Source organism: Fulmarus glacialis, unplaced genomic scaffold (genome assembly GCF_000690835.1).
Source record: "Fulmarus glacialis isolate BGI_N327 unplaced genomic scaffold, ASM69083v1 scaffold11877, whole genome shotgun sequence".
Taxonomy (NCBI): domain Eukaryota; kingdom Metazoa; phylum Chordata; class Aves; order Procellariiformes; family Procellariidae; genus Fulmarus; species Fulmarus glacialis.
Window position 1 is genome coordinate 6437 of NW_009222669.1, and position 15208 is coordinate 21644.

At 43.2% G+C, this 15208-nt stretch overlaps 1 protein-coding gene across 1 annotated transcript in view; it reads left to right on the forward strand.

Moving 5' to 3' along the window:
- Positions 1-3679: 3679 nt before the first annotated feature.
- The window catches only part of LOC104079492 (serine/threonine-protein kinase BRSK2), a gene marked incomplete at both ends in the record, with an annotated part of 64755 nt that continues 53226 nt past the window's right edge, over positions 3680-15208 (forward strand). Inside the window, 2 exons of the mRNA XM_009581543.1 lie at positions 3680-3820; positions 14357-14473. Coding sequence (XP_009579838.1) covers positions 3680-3820; positions 14357-14473 — 258 coding nt within the window. The remainder of the gene's footprint in view (positions 3821-14356; positions 14474-15208) is intronic.

Genomic DNA, 15208 nt, shown 5'->3' on the forward strand with positions numbered 1-15208 from the left:
GAACTCGCTCGCTTGCTTAGAATAAGTGGGAAAAGTAGTACTACAGTGAGATGAGAACCTGTCATATTTGGGAAAGATAAAAGGAAAGGGGAAACTCAGGAAAATACTTCTTAGTGGTTTTTTTCCCTATAGGCTATGTGTTATTTACCTTCTCCTAGATTCTCCAAGAGTTGGCATTGGCATACTTCCAATCCTATAGCACTTTGCTAAAGTAAAGGATTTTAGATGCTGATGTGGACTCAGGAGATCTGGATTCTCTTCCGTGCCACAGATGCAGGAAAGATGTGGTGTCTGTACGCCTTATTTTCCAGCCTCTGGAATAATGCTCTTTCTTCCCTTTGCTTTCCCTGTTTGGCTTTTCAGAGTGTGTATTCTTTTCTTTTATGGAGTCACTCAGACACACTCACACATACACAGATAGATGGACAGGTACAGACGTACAGCATTTAGTGGGGATTGTGTAAGCCATACAGTTGATAGTTAGAACCGGTGCAACACTTGGAAATGTTTAAACCCCTCTTGTTGGTCTGTTTGGAAATAACGTGTACTACTACTGTGCCATGTAATGCGCCAGCAAAACATTGGCTTGCACAGAGATGGAGGCAGGTGCTGAATTATGCCCTTGTTTAATCGAAAATCTCCTAGTTGGGGGCTATCCTAAAAAAAAACGCATCGTACTGGAGGGAATAGGGTTGGCGGGTGACCAGCTGCAAATCCGAACTCAGAAATCCTAGCCACAACATAACCACGTAGTACTTGTGGAATGATCCCTGCAGCATTTGTTTCTTGCAGTTGACCACTGGGGAATGTGTTTGTCGTCCTTCTCACTCCTGTCACGTTGGGGGCTTTGTCAGATCAGAATACATTGTCACTGTGCTTCTCTGTGTCCCTTGACTTGTCATAGGCACAAATCTTTTTCAAATGTTCTCCCCTGTTCATTTCCATTATTGTATCTGGTGCTTCTAGGTGGCAAGCAAAAATGAATAACCTTGTAAATGCTCCCTGTCTTTCAATTTGTTTTATTTTTCATACAACGTGTCAGTGCATTTTTGTTGAGTGTTTTTAATAAGATGAAGTTGATGAAAATAAATTGCTTTGCAGTTCCTGCTGTGGGTGACAGAAATGCTGGGTCTGTAATTTTCCAAAACTGTGCATTTGAAACCAGTGTGGAGGGTGTTCTGTATGCCTGTAACTGCAATCATCTTCGTAAAATACCTCCCAGGAAAAGAAAGCAGCTAGCAATTTGAATTTTGGGGGCAAGATGCACTGCTGTATCCAGCTTCTGCTGGGCACAGTGAGAGAGGGAGCTGTCAAGGAGGATTTTAGGACTGATTCTGTGCCAGGCTTGGGCCTGCCATATGGGATAGTTAGCCAGATTTGTCTCTAGTATGAGAGGGAGAATGAATTATATAGCAAACCCTCTTACCAGAGTGTCTGTTAGCCAAGGCTTGGAATGCGAGGATTGGGACTTGAAAATATGGACACCCCAGTGCCCGTGGCTACTGCATATCGGCGTTCTTCTGAGTGGTTCAATGTCTTGCTCAAAAATGTAATGCAGATAAACGGTGATCTCCATATTACCAAGGTGTACTCAGTCTGGTTACTACTCATATCTCTTCTTGGAGAGAAGATAACGCACATATTCCAAATGTGATTTTCAAGTCAAGATTTTTCTCTTTTTTACTCATTTTAATGGAAAAAAGGTCAATATTACCATATTTCTCGTAACTGTTTTTCTATTTTGATAAAAATTGCAGAAAATACCATTTTAATTCCCTAAAGTTTAGAATTTAATTTTGTTGTCCACTTTTTTGTGCTTTTGTACTATTTACTTAGGTGGCAAGACAGTATTAATGTCCATCTCTTACTGCATTCTCTGCTGCATTTCTGTAAGGCAGGGAAATGCTTTCTCCTTGTGCTGGCTGGGAGCCGACACATGGAAGTCACACAGGGTGATGGACCAGGAGCTCAGGTCCCACTTTTGCAGCTTCAAGGCTAATGCCATTATCATTAAGCCAATTTTACTTTCCTCAGAACAGCTTTTACTCCTTCTACTGTTCCATCTTTTTGGAAACATTGAAAACAGGAATAATTAAGCCCCCAAATTTACAATAATCTTCTCCTCTTTCCATTTCAAATTTAGAAATTTCCTCTGAGATTATGCTGCTTGAGGTACAGAAAAGACAGTATCCTGGATTAATTCTTTTCATTGTCCACTCAAATTTGAGGAGTTGTATTAATACTGGTAATAAAACTAGCTTGCCCTAAAGCAAAGCATTGAGAGATAGGGATCATATTGCACGTACAGTTCAGCCTGGTCTGCTGTGCTGTTGGGAGGAGGGGACGGAGAAGTACACTCAAAATTTGGAAAAATACCTAATTCTTTTTTGCAAGTTTTCTGGTGATGTCTCTCAAACAAACTGCCGAAGGTTTGAATGCCCTGTCACCCTTGCATTATTGCTTTACAGCAACCACCTTTCAGATCACATGCCTTGCTGTGCAACCCTGAAACTCACTTCAAAGGAGTTAGGCAGTGAGGGAGGAGTACAGGTTTCTGCCTCTCTTACGAGGTTTGAACCAGCTAACAGAGCCAAAGAACAAAAGTGATTTTTTAGTAAAAATAATAATAATTTGTTGTTTATACTTGTCATTTCAGATTCTGAATAAATAATCTCACTGCATAATTTCTTCATTTTGTGTTAAGCAAGGAGACAGTAGAGCACAAAATCACAATGGAGATGGAGGTTTCAAGCAATCCTCTTGCCAATAAAAGTCTATTGCTTAGTCCATATTATATCTTGTTTATTTTTAAATGGTTCAGTTGACAGTGTTCCTGCCACTTCCCTGGGGAAACTATTTCATTCCCACTATTGGGCAACATTTCCAGAGATTTATACTAAGTTTTCCTCTGCTTGGCTGCCTTTCATTACCCCTGCTTACAACAACAAGACAGTCCATCCATGGCAAGTCCTTTCCTTCCAGAAGATTTCACTCTTCTCTCTATGATGCCAGGAGTGCTACGTGAGGTCTGGGATTTCCTCTCTTGCTCCTAGATCCCCGTTGTGCCACATTTATTCAGTCAGTGTCACATTTTTCACGTGTGAGTTGCAAGGGAGAGCAGCTACTCCAACAAATCACTGCTGTTCAGCAGCAAAAGCTGAAGCCCTTACGTAGGCTGCACACATGTAGTTCTTTTTATCTTTTTTCATAATTTAAACTATTCACCTTTTTTTTAAATTGCCTCTAGTTTGTTGACATCTGTCTGTTTCTCAGGTGTCCAAGACAGAACAGTATGTGAGTGCAGCTTTGCCACAGCTGTTTTATAAAGGAACTGTCAGCTTGGTTAAGGGACCTGAGGCTTCCTAGTATGCAGTCTCACTCCACAGGAGCTTTATTCTCTTCTTACCCTCCTGGTCTTTTGAGTCATTTTTGGCTTCCGGATTATCTCTCACTATTATATTGAACACTGAATCCAACAATGGCATGTCTGAAGTTTGCAGAACTCCTGTTAAAAATATTAATCACTCCTGATTTTAAAATTCTGATTCTCTTCCACTGTTCTTTCCAGAAGTGTTCTCCTTGACTGCGTGCAAATAGAGGTGTTTGTATATAACCATGTGTGTGTGAGGGGGTTGATATGATAATGTGCTTACAAAATCCTGGCTTTGTTATTTTCTAGGTATTTGGTGCTAGAACACGTGTCTGGTGGGGAGCTCTTCGACTATCTTGTAAAAAAGGGAAGATTGACACCAAAAGAAGCCAGGAAATTCTTCCGACAAATCATCTCTGCTTTAGACTTCTGCCATAGTCATTCAATATGGTGAGTACAGCCATTTCCACTGGGAGTTGCCTGTTACATAAAAGCACAGAATAAAGGGATCTTATTTCTTGATACTTTTACTTACTATTAAGTAACTGATGTTGTAAAGCTCTAAAAGCATTGTGTAAAGTGCTGATGTGTTTTTTAATTCTTGGCCGTCTGTGAGACAGTGCGCCAGTCACAGATAGAATTTTCATGGAGAAGATTGTCCGTCATTTCTCACTAGAGGAGAATTCATTCACGGGGAATGCTTTAACCGGGAAAATGAAAACCACCAAGGAAAAGCAGTTTAATTTCCATCATTCTTGGGGCACTTGCTAATGACTGAGAATTACATACACTATGTCAAAATGAATCCCTGAAGAAACTTGGGACAATTACAGATACAGCAAAGTCATTTCATGGCTTCCTTCAGTTTTTGGAAACCTGCTGGCTTTTGGCAACTTTCACTGAGTCCCTTCTCGGCATTTGAGTCACAGTTGCCTTTAATTTCCTTTCCAGTAGGGAAGAATTTCCTTGATCTGACTGCTATTGATACTCACTAACTCCATCGTATGATTTAACCATCAAGTGTGGTTTAACCTGTGCTTTCAGGTGGTGTTTTAAATTGGACCAGTTTCTCCTTCATCTTCAGCAAGTTTAGGTAATTTAAGTTATACTGAAATCAAGTTGTTATAATCAGTCTGAGCACAGAGTTTTTGTATAGCTGCTGACCATAACTGCCTGCTTATTTCTCAGAAATGCAGCTCCTTGCAGATAGATTGACTGGCGGAGACCATTTACATTACGTCAGCGTGGCTGCTTCTCCGTAGCCACAGCCGTAGATGCCCCCCTCCAGGAAGCCGAGGGCCACAGATAGATACTGCAGTAGTTGGATTTGCATAATCATTGTGTGGTTACTTCTCAGTAACCGTACAGCGACTTTCTGTACCCCCAGTTTTGTGCTGAGAACTCACAAACCAGATGTCCATAGCATAAGTGACCACAGCAAAAATAAATGGATGCCTAAATATTTAACTTGCTCTTCCAGCAAGAAGAGCATCTACATCTCTGACTCATTTCAACAGGAAATATTAATCTGAAAGAGAGAATATTTCTAATAAATGGAAAGGGAAGTAAGAGCCTTTATTGAGGATATATTAAGAAGAGTATACTGTTAGCAGAAGAGGCAGTTCAAAGGTGGTAGATCTGGGTGAGAAGGTCCCGAGGACAATGCCTACCTGGCACAGGCAGGGTTACAATAGTCAGAGAAATTCCCAGAGGAGCAGAGAGCAGGTTGCATGCCCTAAGTAGAGGATCTAAGTTTCCTCTGCTGGCAGAGAACTCTGACAAGTTTTATTCTGTGAATTCCACAATTCTTACTCCCTGCTAATCAGCTGGGTTGAGTGATCATGACCTTCTTATAATCGGCATAATGTAGGTTGTTATAACAGCTGTTATTTTTTATGTACACTGGGCAGTGTAACCACTGGTGGATTGCATACATACGTGTTTCTGTTCCCTACTTGGCTTAACACTTAGAGACCAAATCCAAGAAGACTCAAAAATGTTTAAGTACAACTGAAGAGAAATTATTTACTCTTCCACATGAATATTGCAGAGAAATATGAATCTCCGTTGGGATAGAGGTTTCTATGAAAGCATGCATATATACACATACATACTGGCCTTTTGGGCTTGTGATGGATACCTCTTGATATGGCAGACTTTAATAAACTGAGTGAGGATCGTGAGGCTGTCAGACAGACAAGCACCTCTGCAGGTTTAACAACATGTGGAATTTTCAAGGCAGAGTGCATGTCACTCTTAAGGAATCCGTTTTCCTCTGTTAAACATATTGGATTGTGGGCAGTAGTCTTGTTTAGAAGCCAAGGCAGAGTGCATGTCACTCTTGAGGAATCCGTTTTCCTCTGTTAAACATACTGGATTGTGGGCAGTAGTCTTGTTTAGAAGTAAATCCCCCTGTCTCCTTGCCAACTCCCACTTGACTAGCATCTAGTGCTGAATAAGTTAGCAGTAAATCATAAGCTCTCCCTCCCTCCAGGTCACTCTGAGATTTGTGTTCTGTGTTATATTAGACTCTGTGTTGTATTCTGGACAGTTATCATTAGACCCTTTTTGAAAATCAGAGTATGCATAAATATGTGTGTGTGCGTGTGTGTGAGTATAAAAGTTAATGTGCTTTCCTAAGCAATGAAGCCTGACCTTGTCCTGTCGTGGGGCAGTGAAATGACAAATCGTCTCATCAGCCAGGTTATCCAGTTATGACCATGTTGAAAAATGAAGGCTTCTGCTTTGGTTAATGACTAAATGTGGGTGCCTCTAACCTACTGGCAGAATAGATTGATAGCCTGGTGTCCCCAGCCCCGTATCATTGTCCCATCTTCTTCCTGTACCTCCCAAAACACTGTGAAATATCTGTGGCTTACTTTCACAGCAGTATGTAACCACATTCAGCTTTCACTGCTCAAAATGTATTGATGCACCAGGATTCCCGGATCAAAGAATCAGAAAGGATTCCCCAATCCTCCCATCAGTAAAAGGCTTCTGCTGCTACTGTGTGGAGAGATCACCTGTGTCTGAGAGGTATTTTCAAACAAGCAGCTCAGACAAGGAAGCAGAATAGGCTTGGAGCTTGAGTCTGTGTGTTGTTTTAAAAAGGTATGAGCTTTCTGTTCTTACTTTATTTAATGGAAACAGTGGGGGAAGATTTGATGTACCTCACTGTGAGGTGCAGTCACTTACGGGGTTTTGTGCTACAACTTGGCCATGGGGAAAAGCTTGTAGGTAACCCACTGTAGGGTTCTCTAAGGACTTTTCTGTGTACATAGCACCGTGCTAGGGACCCACAGGCAACTGTAGGTGCGAACAGACAGCACCATGCAGAGAGGTATTACATGGGATCCTGCAAACAGTATGTCTGTGTTACCTTGCTGCTTTGCCTGAGCTGGCAAGCAGAGCGGTTAGCTCAGTGATGCAGCATTAGTGCTTCTGCTTCCAGCTCTTCCACTGTGCTAGTCCAAGGGCTCTGCACCATGCTGCAGTGCCCGGAGCAGACGTGCTCAGCAGTGGCGCAAGAAATGGCAGAGGAACCTGGGGTTCCTTGGGCATCAGTGTAAGACCATCCTAGCCTAGAAAGTTTTCTTTGGACATAACTGATGGGTTTTTTTCCTAAGCTGCCATTCACCTAACGCTGGGTGTCTGCTCTCCTAAATTCAGGGCCTTTAAGACATCTCAGCCGGCGCCCTGGATCAGTAGTCCCTTTTGAATATGCTGCTTCCGTCTTTTGAATATCCTGCTTCCGTACCGTGGGAGAGCTCTCGGCTAGTTCAGCGCAGGCTGTATTTTCTGTCGGAAATGTAGGAGCACCTGTCGGGGCAGGTCGCAAATCCTCGCTTCCCGCAGGAAGAGTCTCTTTTATCCCGGGCGAGGGAATGCTGCAGCGCCAGGGGAGGGCGGGAGCGGGGCGCGGGGAGCTGGGGCGCTCATTGGCTGGGCGTGACATCACCGGCGAGAGCCGGGATTGGCGGCGTGCGCATTTCGTGTGTGTTGGGTTTTTGCTTTGGTCAAGCTCATGTTTGGTGTCTGTATCTCACAAGCTGACAAATAAAAATATGATTACAGAAAATGCCCCGTGGCAAACCTTATTATGGCTTCAGAAATAACAGATAATGCCAATTACTGCACAGGGTAGTGGTGACATTGAGAGGAAATCCCCTGCGGTAATGAGCAGCAAGATGTTTATTTCATTTTATTTTTATTTTGGTTGGGTTTCATTTTGTGGTTTTTTTCCCAAGCATGCACAAGAGGGGGTTAAGGCACATTCTTTATGAATATTGATAAATGACAATTATGAGGGCCCTTTCTCCTTTCATTGCCTGGGGCTGTGCCTGCTTGAGTACACACAAGGCTCTTGCTGAAGTGTGTCTGTGTGTGCATGCGTAGGCACGGGGGTGTGTGACTTAGAGGGCTGAGGCAATGAATAAGAGCTTTGTTTGACTTTGCCTTGTGTTCTTCCCGTCAGTGCAGCGGGGGGAAAGGCTCCTTATAAAATAACGTTTCACTATTTCACAGCACTAGTGCCAAAATCTCTGGTATGTTCCTGCAGGCAGGAGCTGCAGAGCACTGTAAGTAAAGGAAGCACGCTTTTAGGGAGAAATCTGGGGTGTTTTCGAGAAACAGAGAAAGCTGAAGAATGCCAGGTGCCATGTTCTGTCAGTGCCACCTTCCTAGTGACTCCTGCTCTGCCTTGCTTTATTTAAGGAGCATGCTGTAGTGTGCTGCAGGGGTGGTCTGTTGAACACTTAAGACTGTAGCAGCTGGACAGTTTGAAATCGTGACTCAAGGCCTCCAAATGTGAAACTGGTCTAGAAATTGTGGAATTTAATAAGGTTAGTTTCTGTTGGGTTTTTTTTTCCTCGTCCTCGAGTCTTTAGTTTTTCAAGTTTTCTTTCAAATCATCAGAAGTGAAGAAGGTACCTTTTCCCCCCCTGTTGAGAGCTGAGATTCACCAGTCATTGCCTGAATCCAGGAGTTTCAGATTTGTGATTGAGACTCACTCTAAAAGAGTGAGGAACTTTCAAATTTCCATTGTACAGGGAACCGGAGAAAACCCATGAAGTACAGCAGCTGCAATGCCAAAGGCAAAGTTACCAGCTCAGCTAAAGTCAGAGGACATGTATTTTTGTAAGTTTACTTCTTTATATAACCCACTGGAAACTCAGAAATGGCATAGTCTCATTGTAAGCATAACCAGGTAACATTCTCTGGCAAGTACAGCAGTGGTGATCAGACCTGACAGTCTGTTCTGGCTTTGAAATACATGAATATACGTTTTGAGGCAAGTTTGGTAGGAAGAGCAATATATTTTAATAGATCAATGGAAATAATCGTTAAAAAGCAAGCAAGGTTTTATGCATACAAACCCTTCTCCAGGTCTCCTGATATGTTTATAGATTATGTCTTTTTTCCTAGCTATAACTATATTTATTTGTTCTGCAGAATTCTGTGAAAACTTACTAAATTGGAGCATAGCAACCATAGCTCTAAACAAAGATTCTTCTGTAGGTAGATACAAGTTACATGTTCAGATCTGATTTGCAGAAACAAGAGAAAATAAGATGAAAGGCTTTTTCTGCTCAAGAAAATTAAAAATAATGCTTCTCATACTATTAATTATTAGTGATAAATTATTTACACTACATCAGGCACTTTTAAGAGGCATACTGCAGAACAATTATTCTGTGATCTGGCCCTTCTGGGAGTCTGGGGTCAGTAAGACAAGCATTTGCAAAGTAGCCTACAATTTGATTAGTACAAATGACCTGCAACTACTCCAATTAGGAGGTTTTTTGGGTTAGAAATCTGTGACCTACAATGAGTTGTCATAGAAACTGATATGAACGTTTCAGCTCAAAAATCACATTAAAATAATGGGTTAGTTCATCATCTCATACCAGGTGACATAGCTCCTTTGAATCCAAGATCTGGAGTCTGTCACCACACCAAAAATCTTCTGCCAACTCTGGGTGACAGGGAGGGAGTGTTTTGCTTCTCTTTTTTATGTATGCTGCAGTTGCCTGCAGTACAGATATGGGGATATTCTCAGAGCAGGAGGACGGCTAGGAAGGCAACGGAACTAGAAGAGCTGTTTGAATAGCATCACTGGGAGCAACCAGAAAGCAATCGTGGGCAGTGTGTAAGTGGGAAGCTGGAATGCGTGTTAATGCATATGTGTGCCTTTCATTTTCTATGCACCGCTTCCAAGAACTGTGCCCATTTCCATGGGACAATTTTTTCAGACCTCTCTATGTATCCATCTTGTGCTGCAAGGGATTTTGTAAAGCCTTTGTTGTAATCTGTAAAAGAGGGACATTGCGGAGAGTCTGACAGTGTGTGCTTCCCCTGTCACAGCTTGCTTAATGGCTCCCTTTCACTCACACGCTCTCCCTTCAAACGCCTGCTGTATGCAGGCTCCTGGAGCTAACTTCTTGCCCCGTTGTCTTGATTGAGGAGCTCTGGGCAGTCTGTGGTCACCCTGGATCAGGGTTACACTGACTTCTTCTGCAGTGCTGCATTTCTCTTTCATATTCTTTCTCAGCATATGCAGGGCTCAATAGGAGAGTTTGCTGTGTTTGTCACTGAAGAAGTTGCTTTCTTCTCTTCTGATTTTCCAGCCATGTGATAAAGCCCCTACAGCTTTAGAGCCTTTAGAACAACGAAAGGGTAACGAGTCCTCTGTTCACCTGCAGAGAGAGGAGTTGATGCGGTCATATAAGACATGGAGAGCCAGAGAGATCAGCTGGAATGGGACCAAATTAAATGCATTTACTCTGCAATGTTCCATTAATGCCAAGTAATTACCACATACAGTGGGATTTTTGTTTTGTTTTGTTTTGTTTCATTTTGGCACAAGAGAATTCTTTCCAAATATGAATGCATGAGGCTGTCCGGGCTGCTGGGCTCTTAGGTAAATTATAACAAGCCTTCCCTATTCCCATATGTTCCTCTCCCTTCCTTCTGGCATTTGAAAAGCTGGCAATACAAAGATGGGAAATGCAAATGCAGAGAGAAAGTCTCATTCCCAGTGGCAGTGATGCTGGTTCTGCCACTCTGGTGCAGATTCCTGGCCTGACTTCTATCCCCAGGATGCTGCCTCGGCAAATTCAAAGTGGTCCAAAGATGGATAGCAGAGGAATGTTCCAGCTAGAAGAAAATATTCATCGGGGCGTAAAATTCTCTTGTGGTTGAATGTGCAAGCTCTGCCTGATCCCACTGGCACCCTGATCTCTGAGAGGAGTGCTGCCACAATACAAAAAAAAATACTCAGGCTGCCATGAAACTCCTATGTTAACCATCCATACTGGGCACTAGGGACTGTGTTGAAAGAGGGATGGAGGAGGGTCAGAGAGATGCAAAACTGCTGTATGATATATTTGCCACTTTATAGGAACCTCATTTTCCCACTGGATCCTCCCTAAAAACCCAGGCCTAAAACTGTCTTTGTTGTGGATCCCAGCTGATGGGAAGACAGGATGAAATGGGGAGAAGGAGACTCCTTTCCACCAGTGAATACTGTACTCATTTTCAAAGGTGCCATCCCTTCCCTTTCACCACCTCTCAGTGGTCTGGGAGCGGGGCTGGTTCAAGGTTCACATATGTTCTTCTCCAACCAGGGCCTGTGGCAGGTCTGCTAAGGCTGGTAGCTTTGAGGCATGGAAGGGGAGCATTTTTTGCATTTCCTTTAGCTGCACTGCTTTCCTGAAGTAACGAGATGTTCTGTAGTGAGCATGCATCCAGGCTGGAGAAACACTTGTGGACATCCTGTGCTTAGGTAATGCTGTGTCTTGATCATTCCCAAGTTCTCTTCTCTCTAAAAAAAACTACACAATTTTAGGATAAGCAAAGAATTTCAATTTTTAGGTATAAAAGGCACATGTCGGCAGTATGCCTGCTATAGACTGAACATGTATGAATGATATCAGCCAGTGCACAAATGGTGGGGCAGGCAGGGGCAGCAGCACCCTCAGCTTCTACACCATGTATCTGTTCAGCAGTCAGCCAGGAGCAGTTGCCAGGACTGAAAAACAACCATGGCCTCTGAAAAACGACACACAGTAGAAGGACACGCACTCAACTTGAGTGGGGAAGTTTCTTGTTTCATAGCATCAAACAAGCACTGCTTGCTTTACAGGGAGCTGTTACTTGCCACTGAGCCCTAGTCCTCAGACAGGAAAACTTCAGTGCATCTCCCCAGTCGGATGAGGTCTTCCCAGCATCCTGTTAATGAAACCAGTTGTAAGATGAGAACTGTCCAGGTTGTCTGCTGGAAGAAACATTAAATCACACACTACTGTCTCATTAGTGTCCAGTTTTCCTAGTTTGCTTTGGGATGGTGGGCTCTTCACTCCATTTCACTGCTGGGGCTGGAGCATGTTCAGTTTTGGCAGATGTTGATGATCTTGCCTTTGTCCAGGACTGCTGTCCTTGATGATGGCATTCAGGGGTTCTTTACGTGGCCATTAACTGGTCATTCACTGCCTCTAGAACGTTTCCTTGTCACTCATCTGCTTTTTTGTCAAGTAGGTATGACTATCTTGATAGTTATTATATGGCTAATAAGTCTTCTGTCTCCAGTTACCTCGAAACTTTGATTTCTGTGAGAAAGATTTGATAAAACACCTTTTGCTTTGTCAGATGAAAATATGCACAAATCACAATCGTGCTGCTCCATTATCTACCGGATTGTTTGCCCATGGTTAACAAGGCCACTTTAACACGCAGGGTTCATCATGTTTATACAAGATTGGAGACCAAATTTTATGTTCTTTAAAAAGTGAGGGGGAAGGAATCATAGGACTCAGTGATAAGGTAAATGACCAGTACCTGCTTTGAGTGTGCGCTATTTTGCTGGAAGTCTGCTTTGGAAATATCTGTTACACTCCCCAGGTGTCCTATTACAGCGTGCTCTGGTTTTGCATAGACTTGACCTGCATTATTTAGAAGTTGTCTCTAACTGATCATTCCAGACTTCTTTTCAGATCAGAGGAGATAATTTCCAAGACATTGTCATGCCTCTCATGTTTCTCTGAGAGGGTAGAGACTGTCCTTCTTTACAGTGGTGTAGAGGTAGAATTACACTTGCATGCATGAGGGGTGCTAGAGGAATGTCTTAAGAAGTGAAGAGGAAATGGCATGAAGATAAGGCTGCCTTCCATTATGGGTGTCACTGGACTAGGCTATCCTAACGCTGGTTCTTTTGCTGAGTTCAGTTTCTGGTCAGGGTAACTAGTTTTAGTGAGCCATTGTTGCAAATGACTGTTGTTTGCCTGACACTCGTACGTGTTGTCAGCTGGCCGCTTCCCACAGGTTTGTTTTTCTGATTGGCATCGAAGTTGGCCATTCTGCCTGCAAGGTTTGAGTGCTTCATATTTGGACCTTTTATTAGCCAGATGTCGAAGACTCATTTTGCTGCTTATAAGTCTCGTGGTTTAACCCCAGCAACAACTCAGCCGCACACAGCTGCTTGCTCACTCCCCCCCGGTGGGATGAGGGAAAGAATCAGAAGAGTAAAAGTGAGAAAACTCGTGGGTTGAGATAGAGACAGTTTAATAGGTAAAGCAAAAGCTGCGCACACAAGCGAAGCACAACAAGGAATTCATTCACCACTTCCCACCGGCAGGCAGGAGTTCAGCCATCTCCAGGAAAGCAGGGCTCCATCACGTGTAATGGTTACTTGGGAAGACAAACGCCATCGCTCCGAACATCCCCCCCTTCCTTCTTCTTCCCCCAGCTCTATATGCTGAGCATGACGTCATATGGTATGGAATATCCCTTGGGTCAGTTGGGATCCGCTGTCCCAGCTGTGTCCCCTCCTAACTCCTTGTGCCCCCCCCAGCCTCCTCACTGGTGGGGTGGGGTGAGGAGCAGAAAAGGCCTTGACTGTGTGTAAGCACTGCTCAGCAACAACTAAAACATCCCTGTGTTATCAACACTGTTTTCAGCACAAATCCAAAACACAGCCTCATACTAGCTTCTATGAAGAAAATTAACTCTGTCCCAGCCAAAACCAGCACAATAAGCAAAACAAGAAAAGAACTGCTTCTTTAGTCTGCCTAAAGTTTTTCTGTTATTTCTGTGACTCTTCAGGAGTTGCAAATAAAAAGAAATAAAAGCAAAGTCATCACAAATTTTGGGAAGATTTTTGTCTTTGGATATAAAATCAAGTAAGTGTAATAGTTGTACAAAAGCACTTGAATACTACGAAGCAGACATGGGTGCACAGTGGTGTTGGCTGTGGGTAATGGACATTAATAAATTAGTCAATATATGAAACCTTTGATTTAAAGCAGGAGTTGCCATCCTGAAGATCATGGCTGCCTGGCTCTTCCCATGGTGCCCAATAATAAGAGAATCGAGCTTGGATGGAAAGGAGGGAATCCTCTCTTCCTTCCCACTGCTGGCACCCTCAGTTATAAGCAGTGCTGCGTTGAAGGGATTTCTCCATCAGAGCTAATTACCCAAAATTATTTCAAAGCTATATGCCTATGTAAACAACTCCTAATAGGGGCTTTTTGCAGTAGCATTTACACCAAAGATGTTTTTTTCTCTAGATATCACTCATTTTGTTTCCTGGTGTTAACAGAATATATTGATGGTGTTGCCTCCTACCTTAAGGAGCTGGCATATGATGGAGCATATCAGCCCTAAATCCAAGCTGAAATTCTCCTCCTACCTATTTTCCTCAGTCTCTCCCTCAGATTGTGTTGGTATCACTGGAAGTTGAAGATGTTCATTTCCTGTCAGGGCACTGCAGGTTCGAGCCTTGCATTCATCAGGAGTGGGCATTTGGGATACGGTCTGGAGTATTGCAAGGATTGGATCGTGGATATGTGTGTTCTGCTGCCTGGGACAGGAAAAAAAAATGAAATCAATTAAAATATAACAAGTTGGATGCTATGCTGGGTAAAGAACAAGTTTTGGAGTGGGAAAGCTGTCGTGGATAATTTAACTCATATTTTGATCCTCTCTTTACAGCCACAGGGACTTAAAACCAGAAAACCTACTGCTGGATGAAAAGAACAACATCCGGATAGCAGACTTCGGGATGGCATCGCTGCAGGTTGGGGACAGCTTGTTAGAAACCAGTTGTGGGTGAGTGTCTCAGAACATACTGCAAAAATCAGTGAGAGGTTCCAGACATAAAAGTTGTCTATAGTAAAGGTTTCAATGAACACCTGCAAACTTACACTGTGCATTGTTATTTCCCAGCAAGATAATAAATTGATATAATATACATAGTGTATAAGATAGCTAAAAGAAGGTTTTTTCAAGTGCATTACAGTGAAAAGCAGGCCTCACATTTGGATATAAAAATCAAGGCTTTCAGGTTTGGATTCATCTGTGTACACTGGTGTGTGTTTGCTTTCACTTTTGGGAACTGAAAGCAGTGGTGTGGGGTGTTTTAAGAAGAGACTTTAAAAATATTAGGGGGTGAAAAAAAATGAATCTAGGAGTTCTGAAGTGGAATTTGCGTGTCCTGATGAGGCTGCGTGCTTGCAGCTCTTCCTGTTCATGCTCCACACTGCTTCGTTTTGGCTCACATGCAGGATTGACAGGGAGGCAGCAAGGTCCTTTGCAGTTACAAGCAGGGCATGAATGCAGGTACAAAGGAGACTGCTTGGAGGAATATTGCAGGGGCAATCTAAAAACATTTCCATGGCAATTCAGTTGCCAGCAAGAACTTTCTAGGAATTTCCAAGGGAGCCAGCAGTAAGCCCGACAGCTGAGCAAAGCCCGGGTGCCTGGCCGGGGACAGGACGTGCTCTCCGGGGGCAATGCCCCCTCATCACTCTAGGGGCACCACTGGACCATTCCCCCCACCCCCCA